This window comes from Salvelinus sp. IW2-2015, linkage group LG19 (genome assembly GCF_002910315.2).
Source record: "Salvelinus sp. IW2-2015 linkage group LG19, ASM291031v2, whole genome shotgun sequence".
Classification (NCBI taxonomy): Eukaryota; Metazoa; Chordata; class Actinopteri; order Salmoniformes; family Salmonidae; genus Salvelinus; species Salvelinus sp. IW2-2015.
This window is the reverse complement of record NC_036859.1, coordinates 35,359,733-35,371,615: the sequence shown is the minus strand read 5'-3', so window position 1 is coordinate 35,371,615 and position 11,883 is coordinate 35,359,733. Positions and strand designations below refer to the sequence as shown.

The following is an 11,883-nucleotide window of genomic DNA, read 5'->3' as shown; positions in this document are numbered from 1 at the left end:
ACTTGGGCATGCAAGTTAAAGTATGCCAGGTGAAGAACATTCAGTCTTATTGTTATTCTGATTACAAATGCTCAAGTTAGTGGGTTAGAAACAWATTCAACATGTAGATTTCAGTCTCTCCACAACTCCCTTTAACAGGTAGGAACAGGTTTTACTGCAACTTTCACTTTCATTTATCTGGCCCAGTACAGACATTTTAATAATGACATGGCGGACGCTGCATCATTCAGAGACAAAGGTAAGAGCAGTAAAACCTTAGAAATATATATTTTGGCCTGATGTTCATCATTGCTTGTAATGTATCATTCATARTGTTGGCCTACATGTCTAACTCAATATGCCAAACAGGCAAATATATATATTTTGGGGGATCATCTTGGGTAACTGCTCTTCTTCCAGTATGGCCATCCTCAATCTCTATGCTTCAGTGCTCTATCTTTGGAAAATACATTTACAGGAAATATCTGAAACAAGGGGTTCTGGAGAAATGCCTTCACCAGGCAGGCACCATATTATTGTTTTCCACTTTATATTTATAAAAATGTAACACCTAAAAAAATATATTTAGGTTTGAAAATTACTTTCAACATTCTATTAAGCAACAATGGAATTTGACGTCAGTCGATGAACCATAAAAATAAAAACACAATCTATAGCCCATTACCTAATACCAGAATTATGATGCACCTGCCTATTTACTCATAGAAATATACATATTTTAATGTCTCTGAGTATCCACATGTGATAATGATCAATAGGTATGACTTGCACTTTACATTTGCAACATAGTTAGGAGTTAAATTGGTGACTAAATWTACTTTGTTGGATAATCACTGTTTAAAGATCCATCATTATCTAATTTACTGGAGTCGTAATGTAGCTAGCTATTTATTTATTATTTGTTTACTAAAACGACTGTAGCATTTTTGTGTTTTCAACATTGCCAGGTTGTCACGTTCCTGACCTTATTTCCTTTATTTTGTCTTTGTTTAGTATGGTCAGGGCGTGAGTTGGGGTGGGCATTCTATGTTATGTGTTTCTATGTTGGGTTCAATGTATTAGCTTGATATGGTTCTCATTAGTGGGCAGTGTTTTTACGTTTCCTCTGATTTGAGACAATATTAAGGTAGGCTGTTCTCACTGTTTGTTTGTGGGTGATTGTTCCTGTGTCTGTTTTGTAACACACGGACTGTTTCGTCTCCGTTCGTGGTTCCGTCCTGTTCAATGTTGTTTGTTTCAACGTTCTGGTCTTCACGCGTTTGTTTATTGTTGTTTTCAAGTGTTTCGTCTTTGTTTAAATAAACGTGATTATGTCTTTAAACTCGCTGCATATTGGTCCCGATCCTCTTGTCTCTTCAGATGAAGAAAGCATCGAGTCGTTTATTGCGCATTGTTTCAGTAGCGACTGTGACACGGTAACCAACATTTCATTAAGCACATGGCAATCACCATGTGTAATGCCTTATATATAAAGCATGGGGTAGCGCCGAGGCTCGTAAACAGGGTGTGGCGAACTTTGGAATAGGCTCAGAGTATGAAGGACAATAGAAGGAATGACTGACATGGGTCTGGCGCAGATGTATTGGTGGCATAGCCAGAAGCGCATCTACAAAATTCGGATTCATGTCCTGCCATTTACTTGCAATAAGGTGGGGGTGTGCTGTTTCCCAAATCTTTCAATACAAGCAGTTTCATAAGATTCTTGCTATTGCTATAATCGAATAATGTCAGAGTACTATGCCACAAGTTACAATTTTCCATTCTACGCTAATGAGTCGTCTAACCTAGCTTTTATCACGCTCTAAAAAAAGAAAGCATATCAACTGAGTTGTTTTTGTTCTAAGACTTAACATTCAGAATAAAGTAACGCACCTCCGGAACACATTATTTTTTTCACTCAGTGAAACAAAATCACTGCTATAACGTCATAACTCCCGCAACACGAAGCGGAGGCATAGCTTCTGGTTACACACCTTGTTACTAGGGATAGTAATATTATCCAATATAAAGCTAATCAGTACACAACCTACAGATTGGTATCACAGTCTCACATAGAGTGTTTTTTGAATATTCAGAGACGTTGTATAGAAGCTAACTCCTCAAGGACATAGAGAGATGTCAGATCCAGGAGTATTGTACAAGCTGTACCTTCAAAAGTTGTCTCTTTTCTTGTAGGACTCTCTCTGTGGCACAGTGTTGTCTGCAAACTTCGCCAACACAAGCAACAAAGAACACAGAGGACAACACAAGTTTCTGAAGATATATCACACATATCAAATCAAATGTATTATATATAGCCTTCTTACATCAGCTGATATCTCAAAGTGCTGTACAGAAACCCAGCCTAAAACCTCCAAACAGCAAGCAAGCAGGTGTAGAACTGGGACAGGTAGCACGTCCGGTGAACAGGTAAGGGTTCCGTAGTCGCAGGCAGAACAGTTGAAACTGAAGCAGCACCGGCCAGGTGGACTGGGGACAGCAAGGAGTCATCATGCCAGGTAGTCCTGAGGCATGGTCCTACCGGGCTCAGGTCCTCCGAAAGAGAGAATTAGAGAGAGCATAGTTAAATTCACACAGGAACCAGATCAGACAGGAGAAGTACTCCAGATATAACAGACTGACCCTAGCCCCCGACACAAACTACTGCAGCATAAATACTGGAGGCTGAGACAGGAGGGTCAGGAGACACTGTGGCCCCATCCGATGATACTCCCGGACAGGGCCAAACAGGCAGGATATAACTCACCCACTTTTCCAAAGTACAGCCCCCACACAATAGAGGGAAACTTCAACCACCAACTTACCATCCTGAGACAAGGCGAGTATTAGCCACACAAAGATCTCTGCCACGGCACAACCAAGGGGGGGCACCAACCAGACAGGAAGATACAGTCAGTGACTCACCCACTCAAGTGACGCACCCCTCCTAGGGACGGCATGGAGAGCACCAGTAAGCGTGACTCAGCCCCTGTAATAGGGTTAGAGGCAGAGAATCCCAGTGGAGAGAGGGGAACCGGCCAGGCAGAGACAGCAAGGGCGGTTCGTTGCTCCAGAGCCTTTCTGTTCACATTCACACTTCTGGGCCAGACTACACTCAATCATATGACCTACTGAAGAGATGAGTCTTCAGTAAAGACTTAAAGGTTGAGACCGCGTCTCTCACATGGGTATGCAGACCATTCCATAAAAATGGAGCTCTATAGGAGAAAGCCCTGCCTCCAGCTGTTTGCTTAGAAATTCTAGGGACAATTAGGAGGCCTGCGTCTTGTGACCGTAGCGTACGTGTAGGTATGTACGGCAGGCCCAAATCGGAAAGATAGGTAGGAGCAAGCCCATGTAATGCTTTGTAGGTTAGCAGTAAAACCTTGAAATCAGCCCTTGCCTTAACAGGAAGCCAGTGTAGGGAGGCTAGCACTGGAGTAATATGATAACATTTTGGGGTTCTAGTCAGGATTCTAGCAGCCGTATTTAGCACGAACTAAAGTTTATTTAGTGCTTTATCCGGGTAGCCGGAAAGTAGAGCATTGCAGTAGTCTAACCTAGAAGTAACAAAAGCATGGATAAATTTTTCTGCATCATTTTTGGACAGAAAGTTTCAGATTTTTGCAATGTTACGTAAATGGAAAAAAGCTGTCCTTGAAACAGTCTTGATCTGTTCGTCAAAAGAGAGATCAGGGTCCAGAGTAACGCCGAGGTCCTTCAGTTTTATTTGAGACGACTGTACAACCATCAAGATGAATTGTCAGATTCAACAGAAGATCTCTTTGTTTCTTGGGACCTAGAACAAGCATCTCTGTTTTGTCTGAGTTTAAAAGTAGAAAGTTTGCAGCCATCCACTTCCTTATGTCTGAAACACAGGCTTCTAGCGAGGGCAATTTTGGGGCTTCACCATGTTTCATTGAAATGTACAGCTGTGTGTCATCCGCATAGCAGTGAAAGTTAACATTATGTTTTCGAATGACATCCCCAGGAGATAAAATATATAGTGAAAACAATAGTGGTCCTAAAACGGAACCTTGAGGAACACCGAAATTTACAGTTGATTTGTCAGAGGACAAACCATTCACCGAGACAAACTGATTTCTTTCCGACAGATAAGATCTAAACCAGGCAAGAACTTGTCCGTGTAGACGAATTTGGGATTCCAATCTCTCCAAAAGAATGTGGTGATAGATGGTATCAAAAGCAGCAATAAGGTCTAGGAGCACAAGGACAGATGCAGAGCCTCGGTCTAACGCCATTAAAAGGTAATTTACCACCTTCACAAGTGCAGACTCAGTGCTATGATGGGGTCTAAAACCAGACTGAAGCATTTCATATACATTGTTTTTCTTCAGGAAGGCAGTGAGTTGCAGCGCAACAGCTTTTTCTAACATTTTTGAGAGGAATGGAAGATTCGATATAGGCCGATAGTTTTTTTATATTTTCTGGGTCAAGGTTTGGCTTTTTCAAGAGAGGCTATATTACTGCCACTTTTAGTGAGTTTGGTACACATCCGGTGGATAGAGAGCCGTTTATTATGTTCAACATAGGAGGGTCAAGCACAGGAAGCATATCTTTCAGTAGTTTAGTTGGAATAGGGTCCAGTATGCAGCTTGAAGGTTTAGAGGCCATGATTATTTTCATCATTGTGTCAAGAGATATAGTACTAAAACACTTRAGTGTCTCTCTTGATCCTAGGTCCTGGCAGATTTGTGCAGACTCAGGACAACTGAGCTTTGGAGGAATACACAGATTTAAAGAGGAGTCCGTAATTTGCTTTCTAATGATCATGATCTTTTCCTCAAAGAAGTTCATGAATTTATTACTGCTGACGTGAAAGCCATCCTCTCTTGGGGAATGCTGCTTTTTAGTTAGCTTTGCGACAGTATCAAAAATACATTTTGGATTGTTCTTATTTTCCTCAATTAAGTTGGAAAARTAGGATGATCGAGCAGCAGTGAGGGCTCTTCGATACTGCACGGTACTGTCTTTCCAAGCTAGTCGAAAGACTTCCAGTTTGGTCTGGAAACTTGCTTCAGAGCTTGGGTATTTTCTGTATACCAGGGAGCTAGTTTCTTATGACAAATGTTTTTAGTTTTTAGGGGTGCAACTGCATCTAGGGTATTGCGCAAGGTTAAATTGAGTTCCTCAGTTAGGTGGTTAGGGTAGGCAGAGGGAGTCTGGAAGGGCATCAAGGAATCTTTGGGTTGTCTGAGAATTTATAGCACGGCTTTTGATGCTCCTTGGTTGGGGTCTGAGCAGATTATTTGTTGCGATTGCAAACGTAATAAAATGGTGGTCCGATTGTCCAGGATCTCCCGGGTGGCGCAGTGGTCTAGGGCACTGCATCGCAGTGCTAGCTGCGCCACCAGAGTCTCTGGGTTCACGCCCAGGCTCTGTCGCAGCCGGACGCAACCGGGAGGTCCGTGGGGCGACGCACAATTGGCATAGCGTCGTCCGGGTTAGGGAGGGTTTGGCCGGTAGGGATATCCTTGTCTCAGTATGTAAAATGTAATAAAATGTATGCACTCTACTGTAAGTCGCTCTGGATAAGAGCGTCTGCTAAATGACTAAAATGTAAAATGTAAATTATGAGGAAAAACATTAAGATCCACAACATTTATTCCATGGGACAAAACTAGGTCCAGAGTATGACTGTGACGGTGAGTAGGTCCAAAGACATGTTGGACAAAACCCACTGAGTCGAGGATGGCTCCGAAAGCCTTTTGGAGTGGGTCTGTGGACTTTTCCATGTGAATATTAAAGTCACCAAAAATTAGAATATTATCTGCTATGACTACAAGGTCCGATAGGAATTCAGGGAACTCAGTGAGGAACGCTGTATATGGCCCAGGAGGCCTGTAAACAGTAGCTATAAAAAGTGATTGAGTAGGCTGCATCGATTTCATGACTAGAAGCTCTAAAGACGAAAACGTCGGGGGTTTTTTGTAAATTGAAATTTGCTATCATAAATGTTACCAGCACCTCCGCCTTTGCGGGATGCACGGAGGATATGGTCACTAGTGTAATGTGACCGACTGGCTTGATTTGGTCTTATTTAGCAAAATATAAAATGTTTTTTTTTTTTTAGAGTGGATAAAAGTAGAGACTCAGAGCTAGAAAATGGTATATCATACTCTACAGTTGAGGAACAATGGGAAAGTATTTCTGTTTTGAAAGTCGATAAACCCCACTTTTGAGAAAATGTCCCTTGAATGTTTTGGTACACCTACTGAAGAGCTCTTCTTTGTCTATACCTGCATCATTCACACCCTTTTAAGCCTTAGCCCCACCCATCTATTTAAGGATTCACATGTGATGCCATGTGCTAAGAAAAGTGAGTACGGTAGTGTACTAAACAACCAAAAATGTCAAGACTTTTAGGCTGGTTTATACTATGTCTATTGACATGTCTGTAGACAGTTGTCACAGTGACATCATGAACATTCTATTGTTGTCCGACATCAAACTTGTCATTGTCTTTATGAAAAAGTATAAACACAAAAATTACAGGCTGCATGAAATCAGAAGCTTGGAGGTCCAAAATAGCATAACTGGTGTATTACAACACCAATACACTCATACCTTTAAAAATAAATGTAGTATATGTCAATCTACCAGGCAACTAAAACCAACTTTCTAAACAATGTTTTGGTTCATTTCTAGCTTGTTAGCTACCTAGCTAACGTTTAAATAATGACCATATCAAATATCTGAAAGAAGGGGTTCTGGAGAAGACCTTCACCAGGCAGGCACCATATTATTGTTTTCCAGTTTATGTATAAAAATGTAATCCTAAATGTTACTTTGATAATTACTTTCAAAATTCGATGAAACAATGGAATTTGAGGTGCTACAAGGGCCATAGTAATAACTTGGAAAAATATTTATATTTCTTATGAAGTCAATACCCCATGACCTAATACCAGAACTATGATGCACCTGCCTATTTACTCTTAGGAATATTTACATATTTTAATGTTGATGAATCAGCATCACTACAAAGGCCATAGAATGAACTGGAGAAAAATAATAAATAATAAACATTTGCTTAAAATATTTTGCTTCCTCTTTTAAAATATAATTTGGAGAATCATAGATGACACTGTCTTTAGTAATCTTGTTTCTTTAGACAGAAACAGATGTTTTTTATTATTGATGAATATTGAATTGAATGACCTCTGAAGGTACTTTTAAAGGTATCCCAAACAATAAGGGGATTTGCGGAACCTATATTTTACTGAAGAAATTCAGTTATGAAATATTTTGTTCAAGTTAAAAATAAGTTGTCCTCCAGTAGACATTAATTAAATGTCCAATATCCCCATGTGGATATTCTGTAAGAGTTATGTGAAGGCCAATTAGATGATGATCCAATCGCATTCTGTCTACTATCAATACTTTTTGAACCTTTGATGCAAGAGAGAAAGATAAGTAGTCGAGACGACTAGCTTGATTAAGTCTCCATGTAAATCTTACTAGGTCAGGGTTTTTTAGTCTCCAAATATCCACTATTTATCATGTGTCCACAATATTTGTGATTTCTTAAGAGCACAGTGATGATAGTTTGTGGAGTTATTTCCTTTACAGTCCATTGAGGTACTTAACACCGTGTTAGTCTCCCACCATAATGATTATGTCACGCCCTGACCTTAGAGAGCCTTTTTATGTCTCTATTTTGGTTTGGTCGGGGTGTGATTTGGGGGTGGGCATTCTATGTTCTGATTTCTATGTTTTTGTATTTCTATGTGTTGGCCTGGTATGGTTCTCAATCAGGGACAGCTGTCTATCGTTGTCTCTGATTGGGAATCATACTTAGGCAGCTTTTTCCTCTTTTGTCATTGTGGGAAGTTGACTTTGTTAGGGGCATTATAGCCCAAGTTAAGCTTCACGGCCGTTTCTATGTTTATTGTTTTGTTGGCGACATCGTTATAATAAAAGTATGTCACGCTGCACCTTGGTCTTCCTTGAACGACGGTCGTGACAGATTTGATAGTTTGTTGCGTTTGTTCACGTTCATATTCAACAGGATCCACCTTCCTTGCAAATTATTCTTGACTATTTGCACATTCAAATCAACATTTTTGTTAAGTCATATCATCACACCTTTTGAGTTCCTTTGTCCATGACAGAAAATTATTTCACCACCCTATTCGTTTTTCCACGCAAGTGAATCTAAGGATGTACAGCGAGTTTCCTGTAAACAGTATATGTTATATTCCTTTTCTTTAAGACACTTAAAGACTGATCTTCTGCTTTTTTGTAATAATCTCCTGATCCATTACAATTATAACTGGCTATACTTACTATAACTAGATACTATTCTCAGTCTAAATTGACCATAATTAGGCCTCCCGAGTGGCGTAGCGATCTAAGGCACTGCATCGCAGTGCTAGAGGCGTCACTACAGATCTGGGTTCGATCCCGGCCTGTGTCACAGTCGGCCGCGACCTAGAGACCCATGAGGCGGTGCACAATTGGTCCAGCATCGTCCGGGTTAGGAGATGGTTTGGCCCACTGGTATGTCCTTATCCCATGCGCTTTAGCATCTCCTTGTGGCGGGCCGGGAGCATGCACGCTGTCTTCGGCCGCTAACTGTACGGTGTTTTCCTCCGACACATTGGTGCAGCGGCTTCAGGGTTAAGCGAGCAGTGTGTCAAGAAGCAGTGCGGCTTGGTGGGGTCGTGTTTCAGAGGATGCATGGCTCTCGACCTTCTCCTCTCCCGTGTCCGTACGGGAGTTGCAGCGATGGGACAAGACTGTAACTACCAATTGGATTTTGAGAAAAGGGTGTAAGAAGTACAACAACAAAAAATGTAGTGTTTATAATGTTTCTGCCATAAGGAGGTATTATGATGGTCAAAATGTAAGATTTCAAGAAACAGGTTTTTAGCAACATTCACAGTCACATTCTGTTAAAGGGCCCCAAAGCACACACATCTCTGAGTCGCTCCTCTTTTCAGTTCGCTGCAGTTAGCGACTGGAACGAGCTGCAACAAACACTCAAACTGGACAGTTTTATCTCAATCTCTTCATTCAAAGACTCACTCATGGACACTCTTACTGACAGTTGTGGCTGCTTTGWGTGATGTATTGTTGTCTCTACCTTCTTGCCCTTTGTGCTGTTCTCTGTGCCCAATAATGTTTGTACCATGTTTTGTGCTGCTACCATGTTGTGATGCTACCATTTTGTTGTTATGTTGTGTTGCTACCATGCTGTGTTGTCATGTGTTGCTGCCATGCTGTTGTTTTCTTAGGTCTCTCTTTATGTAGTGTTGTGTTGTCTCTCTTGTTGTGATGTGTGTTTTGTCCTATATTTATATATATGTTTTATTTTTAATCCCAGCCCCCGTCCCCGCAAGAGGCCTTTTGCCTTTTGGTAGGCCGTCATTGTAAATAAGAATTTGTTCTTAACTGACTTTCCTAGTTAAATAAAGGTTAAATATTCCGTTGCCTGTTCGCTGTGAGCCAATTCCATAGATGTTAGAACATTGAGTCAAGATATTGTGTGTAGTAGATCTGAGTAGGTTGATGTGTGTGATATTGGATGTGGTTTAATGAGAGTGTGTATGATGTCTGGATAAGAGTAAGACTATAATGTGTGATGTCCAAATAAATTATAACTCCGCCAATTTGCATGGTTGAGTGTCTATGTGTGTAACGTAGTGCTTATAGCCTTAATATTCAGGATGATAATTGTAATCCATATCATAATTACATTAAACATAATTTTCAGATAAAAACACATCCCATTCCAAAGCAATTGACGTTTCACATGATTATGAAAGAGACCTTGCATTACTATAGCGACGGCTTCACTACAGTACAAATGTATACCGTACAATGTTATTCCCCAATGTCCCTGTTCTTATATCTTCCCATTGCTTATTGTAAACATAGATAAACATATAGAAAAAGACATATAAAAGATAGACAAACAAAAAACATTCAATAATAGAAAAGTTTGACAATAGAGAGAGAGTGAGACAAGAGAGGTCAATTGTGTGTGTATGAGCCCGTATGACTTTTCAAAGTTTTGCTGTTTAATCAGCTTCTTGATACAGTGCATTCGGAAAGTATTCAGACCTTCCTTTTTCCACATTTTGTTACATTACAGCTTTATTCTAAAATGGATTAAATAAAAACAATTCCTCATCAATCTACCCACAATACCCCATAATGACTAAGCAAAAACAGGTTTTTAGAAATGTTATAAAATGTATTAAATTAAAAAACAGATACCTTAGTTCAGGACCCTTTGCTATGAGCTCAGGTGCATCCTGTTTCCATTGATCATCCTTGAGATGTTTCTACAACTTCAATTCAATTGATTGGTCATGATTTGGAAAGGCACACACCTCTCTATATATAATTCCCAGAATTGACAGTGCATGTCAGAGCAAAACTCAAGCCACAAGGTCGAAGGAATTGTTCGTAGAGCTCCGAGACAGGATTGTGTCGAGGCAAAGATCTGGGGAAGGGTACCAAAACGTTTCTCCAGCATTGAAGGTCCCTAAGAACACAGTGGAAGAAGTTTGGAACCACCAAGACTCTTCCTAGAGCTGGCTGCCCGGCCAAACTGAGCAATCGGGGGAGAAGGGCCTTGGCAGGGAGGTGACCAAGAACCAGATGGTCACTCTGACAGAGCTCCAGAGTTCTTCTGTGGAGATGGGAGAATCTTCCAGACGGACAACCATCTCTGCAGCACTCCACCAATCAGGCTTTTATGGTAGAGTGGCCAGACGGAAGCCACAGTAAAAGGCACATGACAGCCCGCTTGGAGTTTGCCGAAAGCACCCAAAGCACCCAGGTCACGACTACCAGAACACAGAACTACAGTGCTTTGTAGAACACTTCATTTTGTCATTTCCGGCCCCAACTTGTAGACTTGTTTAAGTGCTGCTGTGCGGTTTGTTGCTAACCTTACTTTGCCACCTGCCAACTTTACGTTTTTTACTTTTTAACTACCATTTTATATTTAAATTTTTTCCCTCTCTCAACTTTTTTAATTCAACTTTTTCACCCTGGACGCTTTATCTGGACGTGGTTCAGATCCGAAGCTAAGTAGTAACAATAACATTATGCCGGCTAATTGCAGTCGCTGTACTCATAATATACAGGAGAACAATCGCCTTATGGCGAGGAGAGCTGAGCTGCAAGCCTAGCTTCAGACGCAATCGTTAGGCAAGGGTAATTTAAGTGTAGGAAAGGATTAAACAGTGTCTGTGCCACCAATAAGTACAGATAGTAGTATAAATCCCCTCGCACAGTCCCAGCAGCCAGACAATTTTCTCATGCTTCTGGAAGGAAATGCTGTAGGAATGCTCAACCGGTGTCGCTCATTCAGCCGACAGAAACTTTCAACCGGTTCTCCCCATTAAGCAACGGGTCGGAGTCAGAGGCCGAGCCTTCTCTGATCTCTCCTCCCGTTACGGGGTCTGAGACGCCGAAGCCTCCCACCATTAGCTCTGACAAATTGAAAACCCTAGTCATTGGCGACTCCATTACCCGTAGTATTAGACTTAAAACGAATTATCCAGCGATCACACACTGTTTACCAGGGGGCAGGGCTACCGACGTTAAGGCTAATCTGAAGATGGTGCTGGCTAAGACTAAAACTGCCGAGTGTAGAGAGTATAGAGATATTGTTATCCATGTCGGCACCAACGATGTTAAGATGAAACAGTCAGAGGTCACCAAGAGCAACATAGCTTCAGCGTGTAAATCTGCTAGAAAGATGTGTCGGCATTGAGTAATTGTCTCTGGCCCCCTCCTAGTAAGGGGGAGTGATGAGCTCTACAGCAGAGTCTCACAACTCAATCGCTGGTTGAAAACTGTTAGCTGCCCCTCCCAAAAGATAGAATTTGTAGATAATTGGCCCTCTTTCTGGGACTCACCCAC

The 11,883-nt window shown here is 41.2% G+C and overlaps 1 protein-coding gene across 1 annotated transcript in view; it reads left to right on the top strand.

The window, feature by feature from the left end:
• Nucleotides 1-46: 46 nt before the first annotated feature.
• The window catches only part of LOC111979168 (GTPase IMAP family member 8-like), a 31,090-nt gene continuing 19,253 nt past the window's right edge, over nucleotides 47-11,883 (top strand). Inside the window, exon 1 of the mRNA XM_024009513.2 lies at nucleotides 47-238. Within this exon, the coding sequence (XP_023865281.1) occupies nucleotides 208-238 (31 nt within the window). The 5' untranslated portion in view covers nucleotides 47-207. The remainder of the gene's footprint in view (nucleotides 239-11,883) is intronic.